Source organism: Pectinophora gossypiella, chromosome 7 (genome assembly GCF_024362695.1).
Source record: "Pectinophora gossypiella chromosome 7, ilPecGoss1.1, whole genome shotgun sequence".
Lineage (NCBI taxonomy): Eukaryota > Metazoa > Arthropoda > Insecta > Lepidoptera > Gelechiidae > Pectinophora > Pectinophora gossypiella.
In genome coordinates this window covers 3,743,061-3,755,621 of record NC_065410.1, presented here as the reverse complement: position 1 = coordinate 3,755,621, position 12,561 = coordinate 3,743,061, and the positions used below count along the sequence as shown (strand labels likewise).

The 12,561-nt window shown below is 35.8% G+C and overlaps 2 protein-coding genes across 2 annotated transcripts in view; both read left to right on the top strand.

The window, feature by feature from the left end:
• The window catches only part of LOC126368190 (equilibrative nucleoside transporter 3), a 418,002-nt gene that overhangs the window by 130,852 nt on the left and 274,589 nt on the right, over positions 1-12,561 (top strand). The window lies entirely within an intron of this gene.
• LOC126368173 (ATP-binding cassette sub-family G member 1-like) overlaps positions 1-12,561 on the top strand; it is a 67,547-nt gene that overhangs the window by 36,678 nt on the left and 18,308 nt on the right. The window contains exon 3 of the mRNA XM_050012062.1: positions 7,099-7,216. Coding sequence (XP_049868019.1) covers positions 7,099-7,216 — 118 coding nt within the window. The remainder of the gene's footprint in view (positions 1-7,098; positions 7,217-12,561) is intronic.

Sequence of the window (12,561 nt, the reverse complement as noted above, 5' to 3'; positions counted from 1 at the left end):
AATTGGTGCGGGGCGGAAAGGTACCATTCTATACACAGTGACTTACATAATACCTTTTTTTTTCTGTAGCCTAATCAATGTCCCACTGCTGGGCAAAGGCCTCCCCCTTCTCTTTCCAACCGTCCCTGTCCCGGGCATCGTTCCGCCAGGTGTGCCGGAAGGCGTCCAGCTCGTCCCTCTACCTCGACGTCGACGACCCTGTGGGGACCAATCAGTTGTAATTTACATAGTACCTATTACTATTTTTTATTCTATGCTAAAATATAATGAAAGCTATTTCATTATACGATGGAGACAAAATAAAGAGAGATGTTTGGGAATATACCAATGAAATATCGGAATAATAGCGTGGTAGGTACATCCTAAATTTTTTTTTGTAATACCTAGGTAATTATGATAGTAATTACTTAGATAGGTAATTTATTTTATAACTTCCTTCATTTTGAATTATAAATAAGTATATTAACCCAATAAATAGTTTTCTAGTGCACATCAATCAATTAGGTAGGTAAATATTATTATGAATTTATTATTATTTAATAATTGATTAATAAATAAATTACGTGTAAGAATAGTTATCCTTTCTTTTTGGTCTAATATGCCTAAATATGAAATCAGTATAGAGGGTACTAATTAAAACTGAAGGCTAAAAGCTCAAGGTTGCTCAAAATCTCAGTCCCTTGGGCCCTTCACTCGGTCATTTATTTTGTACCAGACTTAAGCCATAGAATAAGGAATAATACTATGTATAGAACGGCCACTATTCGTTCCCCGCCAACTGCTGAGTTAGGTTTACCTCACCTCTCCTCTGTGTTAATTTAGTCTTCAATCGTATGGGCGACAGACGTCACACACACAGATGCGCATATTTAGTCATGAGCAATATAATGTACCCACTTTAGGACTCTGTCGCACTAACATATTTGACATTTAGTAGTAAGTACAGTTCAATTTGTCAAAAAAGTTAATGAGACATGGTACCAAAGTGTATACATATTAATGCTCGTGACCGTACGATAACGTCAAGGTGTAGTATCTGTGTAAAACGAGATGTTTTGTATGAACTGTCCGGGGTGTGCCTAAGCTTAATATTATACCTGTATGTACCTAGGTACAGGTAAGTATTATCATAAAAGTAATATGTATATCGCAGTAATGTTTTTGAAAATACTACTTGTTTAAATGCTATTAAATTTAAATTTTACGAATTTAATTGTTGATGGACTCCATAAAAGGCTTTGTCTAACTATTTATTTATTTATTTAATTAGTACTGCCTCGTGGTTTACTATTTAAATTAACTGTCCTAATATAACTTTATTGTCACATAATAATATACGGTAAATTACAATGTACCTGTCGGAAAATTAACACAACGACACGTGTAGAATCTGTTTTCCTTGTAAACATAATATTAAACTATATATACAGTTAACAAAGTATACAAAACATTTAATATAATTGTTTCAAAATGTTATACGCGTATACTGCAATTATTCTAACTGCATACCTATAATGTTACATTTAAGGTCAGTTTTAATGTAAATTGCAGACAATTTGCTATCCATGTGAAGAATATTTTGTTTGTATCAAAACAATTCAAAGTTATTATAAACTAATGGTTCCCATGATCGTTAAAATAAATACTCACAAACGTGTCCAATGCATACATACAACAAAGATAATATAAGTAAAGATAAAATATTTATTTAATGCTTGGTTTTTTTTGCGAATAATTATTAATAAACCATTAATTATAGGCTATTGGGATAGCGAGAGGTACATTCTTCTGTTCATAACAAGATGAACTGACTTACCCACGCGTCACCGAGCTTACTTGTAGACTAACTTGATAGGCGGAGACCCGACTAAGGTGATAATAATATACTTAATGGATACATATACCGGGGTAAGCAGAGACTATGGAATTCCATTTGCTTCGATCCTGACACACTTCTCTTGCTTCCTCCACATTCATTAATTGTTTTATACACGCACGTCGGTTCAGAGTAGATCGTACCGAACCTTTTCTAAGGACATCTTTGGTCAATGTATGTCCATCTTAATACGTCCAGGTCTTAATGGATAGTTGTAAATATTATCGTCTTCAATAGGTATCTACTTAATTCCCAGTATTATAATCGAATTAGCGATTGTGTGAATGGGAAATAATACATCAACAGAAGGGACTTAAACATAACACTTATGTAGTACCTACAACGACAATAAGGTAGAAATACCTTATAATAATGAAGACAATCAAATAGGCATAAGTTAACAGTGCAGGATGACCACAAAATAGACATAGATAATTTGATCATTGTTCATTCATTTACACTTTGTATTGTATAAAATTAAAAGAAATGTTCTTTTTAAACGTCACGGTCCAAGTACACAATGAGTGATGATTGGCCACTTACTAAGACACGACGAATTTATTAAAAACATAGAAGGAAAGCAACAAGGAAAGAGAGGAAGGGCACGACAAAGGAGAGCTTACATAGAACAGCTTAAAGAGAATTTGAACGTCGTGTCTTAAAAGGAAGTGAAATAATTGGCCTTAGCATGACTCTAATGTTACTGATGTAAGTATGTAGTCGTTACATGAGACATGTCAGGGGCTTTTGGCGGCTCAATAATAACCCGGACACCAGGGTTGATGAGGTTGGTAATCCACCTCATAACCCACACGATAAGAAGAAGAAACATGGCTCTGATTTGACTGTATTTCACACTTATATGATTTACTTTAAGTAATAATCATTTAATCTGCAAAAAAGGTAATATAAGTAGCTATTTAAGCATAAATAAATTTAGGTGTTATATTTTTGGCGTAAGTAATAGCATGTTGGCAAAGTTATGCCTCTGGTAACGAGTATAAACTTACCTGGGTCTATCCTTGGCCTCTATCGAGACTGCGCCCGTCCGTACTATCACTTGAGACAAGTTATACCTACGCCTAAGTATATGCATAATATATCTGCAAAGCAATCTTCACGTTTTGAAACTACATTCACTATAAAGATTATACATATTTTATGAATAATTCGAATTTCGAATAAAATCTATTTCGTCGTAAATATTTACTTATGTCATGTCGTGGATTGCTCTGGCTGGAATTCAACGAAAAAATAGATAATAATAAATGCCTATTAAAAATTAAAAAGAAATTGGTATACATTTTTCTTTTGAGCCTAAATGATTTTCCAATATTTTCGCGAAAGGTCACCAGTTATAACACGATTATTAATACATAGGTAATTTATTAACAAACAATAAAATATATTTTTTTAAATCTGTTATGGAATATTCGAATACAAAAATAGTTTTATTTCAATGTGAAATAAAATAGCTCTTAAAGGATATTTAAACATACTTAAATAAAAATAATAAAATTAAAGTGATACATTTTACAAATTAGAAAAATATGTTATATGCGTAAAAGGCCATATCAAAGCAATTCATGTAAAAAACAATATTAACTTGTCCTTTGTGCATAATTAAAAGCAAGTGCGCAATGTGAACGAATGTCAAATAGCAATATTGGTTTCTTAGATGAATTGCAATAATGTGGCCTTTTAGACCCCAGGTCAAGTCTAAACCGGCGAGCATGCATGTGTTTGTCAGGATCGTAGTACCTATGTGGCATTCCGTGGTCTCTGCCTGCCCCTACGGGATATAGGCATGATCTTATGTACAGTCATGAGCAATATAATGTACCCACTTTAGGACTCTGTCGCACTAACATATTTGACATTTAGTGAGACTTACAGTTCAATTTATCACAAAAGTTAAAGTGACATGGTACCAAAGTGTATACATATTATTATTAATGCTCGTGACCGTATGTAAAAAAAAGGAAAACATGAAACAGTAGGAGTAGGGCCCTGTGCTGGGAGGTTTTCTGGCCACGTCTTTCCCTCAGCGATACAGCTTCTGATGTGGAAGTAGTTTTACAGCTAAGTAGTTACATAATAAGTAATTAAATTTTTGACGTTCAAAAAGCGCTCACTATGTAAGCCAATTTTGAAGAATAAATATTTTTGCATGTACAAAAAGTAAAGTAAAAAAAAACCAGAAGAAGTAAAGACGGCATTTTTACAATAACGCATGTCACAGGTACAATTTACCCTGGGTTTACCTGATGTAATGATAAATATGCCGACAACCTCATTGAATCATAATAATTACAGGTAATTTCCTCCAATTACTTACTACTGTGCTGTTCCTTAGTAATTACTAGAGGTGTTTACTTATTAGTAAGTGTATAAATCTTAATATTAAACAAAGTCGGGCGCCATGGGGCAAGACTTTGTACGGACCATCCGTTTAGTTAGTCGGATTTTAGAGTGAAGTTAATATAAGAGCTGACCTTTGACTCCCCATGTAGTTAATACCATCCGAATCAAAACCTGCAAGACACGTCAAAAAAAAAATGACTTGTCTCCAACTCAAAGGCTACGAGTATCATTTAATTATAAAGTCAAGAACGGTGGGGCCGTTTTTTATGATTTATTTGAATATCTATGTTGTGAATAACGATTAAAATTTTGGAAATCAGAGGCGTTATGAAGTGCACAAGGTCACCTAACTCCCGTAATCTTTATAAGATGAAGTTACAAGTGATCCGTTCTAGATTATTCGAGAAAGTGGATAGTTCTAGTGCGCGACCACAGATGTATAATTATAAGACAACTTGTAGACACTTTTGACACGAAGTTCTGCGATGGACAGACAATGCATCCTATACTATACGGGAGAACATCAGTCTATCACCTTAGTTAAATAGAAAATTGAAACACTAGCATAAAATAAAACTTAAACAAATATAGTTAAGCATGTTTGGTTTTAGTTTCAAAATTTTATATAACTGTACATGTCTAAGTAAGAAGAGCGTCTCCTAACACATGTATATATTATATATTAACTTAAAAGGGGACACCTGCACCTACAATAATGTAATCGCTGCTGCAAATAAATATATATTTTATATTTTTATATTTTATTTTAGGTTTATTTTACGCTTTCCGCGCTCGCATTTGTTCGCGTAGAATAATCGCGTGCGACAAGTTATTTTATACCCTTTTTCATCCCTTAAGGGTATGATTTCCAGGATATAAACTAGCCTATGTTCTTCTCTAGGTCTCCAACTATCTCCATATCAAATTACTTCTAAATCGGAACTGGTGTTTAAGCGCGAAAAAGCAACATACTGATATAGACTTTCGCATTATAAATATTAGTCTAGATTTATGTAACATTTTCTCATAACATCATACGACTTGTAATGTAGGTTTGCTATTTACATCTACACTTATATATGTATAAGTAATAGTTAACTACTAGCTATGCGGTGAACCATTATGGGTCATTTAACCATAGATTATCTATGACTTAACCTATAAAAGTATACTATAGGATCACTTTAGCTCTATCATCTAACGTGATATAACACTAGCGCGCGGTTCGCCCGCGACTCCGTCCACCTCTGATTACGATTGAACTTTAAAAATGACAAAGTTTCATACAAACTTTCAAGCCGTTCTTTAACCCCTTGGGGCAGGGGTTGGCAATCTTTTTCAACCTGCGGCGCAGTTACAAGTTTAGTATTTTGTAATGGCGTCCATTCCTAGCTAAGTTGTTAGGTTAGGTTACTTCGAGGGAGATAGGAAAACGCGCGCGACGAGGATAGGTACCTACCGTCGTTGTAAATTTAAAATAACGGTAGAAAAAGAGTGACACGACGCTATATTATTTACCGATTCGAGCGCTCTAATAGGTACCCGCGGAATTTTTGTGGTTTCGGATAATAATAAACTCACGGCGCCCTCTTTACTTTTTACGACGCACCAGGGCGTCGCGGCGCATACTCTGGGAACCCCTGGCTTGAGGGTTGAATTCCGCAAAATCCCATCGTAGTGAGCACCTAGCTACGTTCTAAAAGGAACCTCCCATGCAAAACTTGAGATTCCTAGCATTTGTAGTTTCTGAGATTTCGTGATTAATCAATGAGTGGTATTTCCCTCTTACATGTATAGATTTTACTTCTTCTTCTTATCGTGTGGGTAGTGAGGTGGAATACCAACCTCATCAACCCTGGTGTCAGGGTTATTATTGAGCCGCCAAAGGCCCCTCACATGACTTGTGTAACGAATACATACTTACATCAGTAAGTAGTAACCGGGACCAACGGATTAACGTGCCTTCCGAAGCACGGATCATTTTGCTTTCGGACAATCAGGTGATCAGCCTGAAATGTCCTAACCAAACTGCCCCCACCGGGATTCGAACCTGTGGCCTCCGGATCGTGAGACCAACGCTCAACCACTGGAGCACGGAGGCCGTTCAACTGTTTATAGATTTTGCTACAACTTACTTAATCATTATTTAGTAAGTATCTCACGGTTTTCCACATACAGCCACAATGGAACGCAATCGCTTTTTAGTTCCTATGTTTCGTCACTTGTGGCGCTGTTGTCCTTCCCTCCTTTTTGTAATACCAAGCCGTTGTACATTTTTTCTGTTCTTTTTACTATTTTAATTATACACCGAATAATATTATAATTATATCTTTTATTCACGCCATCCAAATCACAACAATCTTTTCGATATGCAGTTTTCTGCCTACCACTTCGGGGATACAGGCGTGGTGGTATGTTGTTATTAGCTTCTACTGCCCTTTTTCGTAATAGTTTGCAACACACACACACACACACACACACACACACACACACACACACACACACACACACACACACACATTCACACACACACGTGCGCACACATATACACCGAAATGTTTGTTTAAATATAACCTTACTTTTTTTTTATGTTTTTTGTAATTGTTACAGTTAGATTATAATATTACTGTTTCCACAAATATGTACGACGGAACCCTGCCTTCCAAGTCACAAGTTTTCCACTTAGTTTGGTTGGAAGTCAGTGGACCATGCTTTGTACCATGTTCCAGTTAAAAATAAGCCCAATGTACTAAACATTGTTACTGTAACTGTTGACAATAAACTATATTATTATTATTATTACTTGGTAACGGCCCCTGAGGAACTAATTTGTAATAAAAACTTTATTTGTCATCCAGGTTCCAAGATAATCCTGCGCGGCATCAGCGGAGAGTTCCGCTCGGGGCAGCTGACTGCGATCCTGGGTCCCTCGGGCGCCGGGAAGAGCACACTGCTCAATATACTCGCCGGATACAGGTAAATTAAGCATTAAGCCCGCCAATAGATTAGTTTCCAACTAGTCAAATGACCTACCTGATTGTCCGAAAGTAAGATGATCCGTGCTTCGGAAGGCACGTTAAGCCGTTGGTCCCGGTTACTACTTACTGATGTAAGTAAGTAGTCGTTACATGAGTCATGTCAGGGGCCTTTGGCGGCTCAATAGTAACCCTGACACCAGGGTTGATGAGGTTGGTACGTCACCTCACAACCCACACGATAAGAAGAAGAAGACTAGTCAAATTAGTTACTTTTTACTAAACGTTAAAACACGAAATTACTATGGAATTTGTATGACAAAGCTACCTGTGATGTCATTGAAAATGTGACAAAATGTCGGACTTACTATAACGATTTTCTTGATTAAATTTCATAAATAAGTTAAATAGAAAAAAAGAAATGTTTTTCGTTAGTTTTAAATCTGTCTTTATTTAGTACTTAATCAGAATTTCAAAATTTATCTTCAACATTAGTACCTACACCACCCAATTGGGTAGTTACTTAGGTCAAAGATAAATTATGAAATTCTGATTATTAAATACAGACAGATCTAAAGGTGAGAAAAACATTTCTTTTTTCTATTGGAGTTGGAAACTAGCCTTTGTGCTGCAATCTTTCTTGTGTATAATAGAAAAAAAGAAAAAATATTTGATTTGATACGAGTTAGATCGAAAAAAGAAGATTAATAAAAAAGAGAATGAACAATAATTAAATTCCGTTACGTAAGCCTTGCCTTTAATTCTATAAGGTTATTCTAAATGTAGAGGTCATTGAACTCTCAATGTCAGTTTGCCACTCAGCTGTTTAATGGTCTCATAGAAGCAGGAATAGTTACATTAGGTCCTCATTTAAATAATGTACAAAGTCTGATATCCGTGATTACTAAGTTCCTCTTTATTTAACTATATTGTATGTTAGTTGAGTGGAAGTTTAGTACCTATAGACCCAATATGATTAACACGTTCACTGCCTGTGAACTACACATGAGGCAAGGAATTTGAAACTCATGTCCCACATGTGGGGCACTAGGTAAAATGAGGAAATCCCAGGGGAGGCTCTTCAGATTGATTTTTCTTGTCATAGTGTGTCTATTTGCATAAATTCCAATGTATTTATCGAAAAATAACATTGCACGTTAGCGGTCGATATCTCATTTTAGACGTGTTAAAATTACATTGTAGATAAGAAAATCGACTCAAGTTTTGTTACTGAGAGTTTGGGAAAATAACTAACTACAAAAATGCTTATATGCCATAAGATAAGACATAGGTAGTATGGGAGAAGATTCGAAAATTCCACTTGATATCAACTCATTACGATGTCACTAACAGCCTGTATTATTAAGTAAGTAGGTATCATTATCCCATATATAAATTATCCCATAAGGTCACGACTACATCACAATTGGGGTAGACAGAGGTACATCCATCGTTAGGTGAACTAAGTACCCACCTCACCGAGCTTTCTGTTAGACCAACGTGATAGTCGGTGAGTCGTATCGCCGTTTATAATGGTCGAGCTAACTGCGTCAGCTCAATAAAAACTAGAATACCTTACAAACTATAATAGCACATGGCAATATAATTCCTGTCGTAAATGCTCATACGTTTGAGTAAGTACTTATTATTTTAGTATCGGCATCGGCCTTCGAATGGCACTTTCGCCTGCAAACAAAGGTTTTCTAAGCATCACTAATTGCATGGTATAAGAAAACTAGCCGGGTTTGCGTGACAACTGCGTCGCGCGCGGCGCGAATTGTATTGAGCGCTTCGACCAATAGCCGTTTTGACGTCCATCTACTTACGAGTAGATAGCATTCATATCGTTTATTGGTCCAAGCGCTCGATACAATTCGCGCCGCGCGCGGCGCGGTTGTCATGCAGACCCGGCAGGTATGCTCAAAAATGACAGCAAACATTTCAAGGTTAGCCCAGCTGACGTCATTCAACGCTGCGTTGCCATTTCGGAAAAAAAAACACCCACGACCAATGTTTTTAATTTACTTAGCAAGGAAATTTTGAACATTTCGTAAAAGATTTTTATATATGTGACAAGTAATAGTAATTAAATACATTAGTCAGTAATTCACTTAATTTTCAAATAAAATAAAATGCACGTCCTTGGAATGTTGGAAATATTGATTTAATGGTAACACTTACTTCATCTAGCAATGACGGCTTGTCATAGGATTAAGCATACTTACATGGTTTTCTTATACCATGACTAATTGTTCCTAAGTAGTTCCATATATAGTTTCTTATGTTTCCACAAAACAGTGGAACTAAAGTTATTTCTCATACTGTGGCCTCGTACTAAATTTCACTAGTTGCGTAAGTACTTAGAACTAATTGTGGAGTAAACGGTTCTCATTATTTCCTATTCTTTAGATTTTTGTCTGATTTTGACATAAACACTTTATGAAACTACCCCCAGTTTGGCGCTGGCGCATATTGCACGCTGAAATCACCTAATGGGGGACTTTTCAGGCTACGTTCTCCAAAAGAACTGTAGATGGCGCTGTACAGTTTTGTCTTAGTTTAACCTTCTAATTTCACGGATAACAGACTTATGCATCTTTTATCTTTGTTTTTGGGTATAAACGATGACCCTTGTTATTACACCCAGGCACAATTACATCTTCCACCCATTATTATCGGGTATATTTTGAAAAATGGGAGTTAACGGGGAAAAAATGTTGTATGAAAAAATCTAAACTGCATAAGTTAGATGCTTGAAATTTGACATGCACTCCCACACACACAAAGATCTCTCTTTTATAATACGCTACGCGGACGAAGTCGCGGGCAAAAGCTAGTCGGGTATATTGGGAAAACGGTTGGTCACGTGACATTTTACCCGGTGACGTCACATTTCAATAAGCAAAGAAACTGTGAAACAGTATAACTTGAACCCTGACAGATTTTGTTTAATTTGTGAAATGTGACGTCACACGAAGCTCAATCATGGCCGCCCGTGTTTCGGGTCTTGTAATACACGGATAAAAAATCGCATTCTTATTCTGTAAAAATAAAATATTTAAAAATTAACATAATAAAAAAAGCTATTGGATAATTATCGTTAAATGATAAACTACCATAACATAAGATATTTATTGCATTCCTGATGTTTTTACAGAGGTCTTTAAAGTAGAGGAAAGTACAAATGGGAACCCTGTAAGGGCACTGCAACAACAACTTATTATACACAATGAAAACAGAAAACCAAGAATAAAAATTAAATAAAAAAAAAATACGTACGGTCACGAGCATTAATATGTATACACTTTGGTACCATGTCACATTAACTTTTTTGACAAAATGAAATGTAAGTCTCACTAAATGTCAAATATGTTAGTGCGACAGAGTCCTAAAGTGGGTACATTATATTGCTCATGACTGTACATCTACAATCAGTATCTAAAAGATTCGTTAAAAAACTCCTGCAGCTTATAGAATGCTTTTTCAATTAAGTAATTTTTAACGACATATCCGATATATTTCATATTTTATTGTTACTACTGTCAAGAAGCCAATTGAAGGGTCTTATACTATGTTCTGTGGTCATTACAAAAGCAATTTTATTACAGGGTTGACCTGAATGATCTAGGTTGATAGACTTGTAAATAATGTTTTAAGTGCTAACAGTTAAAGGTATAAGTATATAGTAAATACTTAAGATACATTTTAACCTATAAATCATTGAATGCTAAGGTATTTTGCTTGATATATTTATGTAAGTAGTTTATTACATCCCACTGTTGGGAACGAGATTCTTTCGAAACAAATTAAAAAAAAATCGAAAAAATAAGTATACTTACTCGTTATTGTATACCTACATTAATAATGATTAATGACAAAAAACGAAAATAGGTAAAAAATGTGTACTTATCTCTAAAAGAGATAAGCCTGCCACCCCGCGAGGTTTGGGAGGTCCATAACTATGGGAAGGCACAAAGTGTACAAAGAACAAAAAGAAACGTATATACAATACATACAAATATATAAATACTTAATATAAATAAAAAGTGTAATAACTAAGTACAGGGCGGTTAAAATGGCCACATCGAAGCAATTCATCTAAGAAAGCAATATTGCAATTTGACATTTGCACATATAAAAGTAATTGCGAAATGCAAACAAATAAATGTCAAATAGCAATATTTTCTTAGATGAATTGCTTTGTTGTGGCCCCGATTGCCTAAAAGGCCACATTGAATCAATTCGTCTCTTCATCATCATTTCCGTAGCTTTGTCCCGTTTTTCACAGGGTCCGCTTAAGAAGCTGACGATTTGATAGGTCCGGTTTTTTACCGAAGCGACAATTTCCTGCAAAGCTATTCACCCAAAAAAGATAATTGCAATTTGATATTTGCACATGAAGTGTAGTAAGTTTTGTTTCCGAATACGGTATATAACAATTTACAATACGAGTACATGTGGGAGAAATCTCATGGAGATAAAATATCTGAAAATAATGCTCTATTATGGAGTTTTATTCTTTGTACTGGGTAAGACCTTCTCATTTAATCAGTCAAGTATGAGTTTAATTGCTATACAATAATCTCATGCTCATATACTCTTTTAAAACATCGCGTCATAGAAAATGAATATCATTGTCCGGTGAAATTATTTTAAGTAAATGTAAATGAATTACGATATATTTTTGTTATCTGCCATTTTTGTTATATCACGATGATCCAAACAGTAGTAACCCTGTCACGAGGGTTGATGATCAGGGCTAACATGCGCAAGGTAATAAAATTATCGATCGATTTAATAAATTTAAAAAATCGATAAGTTTGTTTTGTCCCTAACATGCGTGCCACGTGATTTTATTTAGAAAACGACGTATAATTATATTGTCAGTATCGATAAAATGACCGTGACAAATTTTTTTCATGTTACGCATGTTAGCCCTATAGGGCAGTCATTGATAACCACACAAAATAAAATGTTGATGATTGTTGCTACCCGTGTTGGGAACTATTTCTTCACAAACTTTTAGCATTTATAATAATAATAATAATAATAATAATAAAGGCGTCGGGATGTGACGACCCCATCGCCCCCTGGTGAATTTATCAGCGAACCTGGTGAATTCAACAGTGCAGTCAGTCTCCGCAGGCCAGCTTGTGGCGAGCTGTTGGTGAGTGACGACACCACGGAGCTGAGATCCCCCGAGAGTCGGTCAGGCCCTCCGTCTCCGGCTTGCCTTCACTGGCTGGCCGGAGTGGACCCCAGCGGGGGCCGCAGAAATCTCACCTCTGGCTTGCCTTCATTGGCCGGCCAGAGTGGGGCGTTAGAGCTATACGCTCGCAGGGTGGA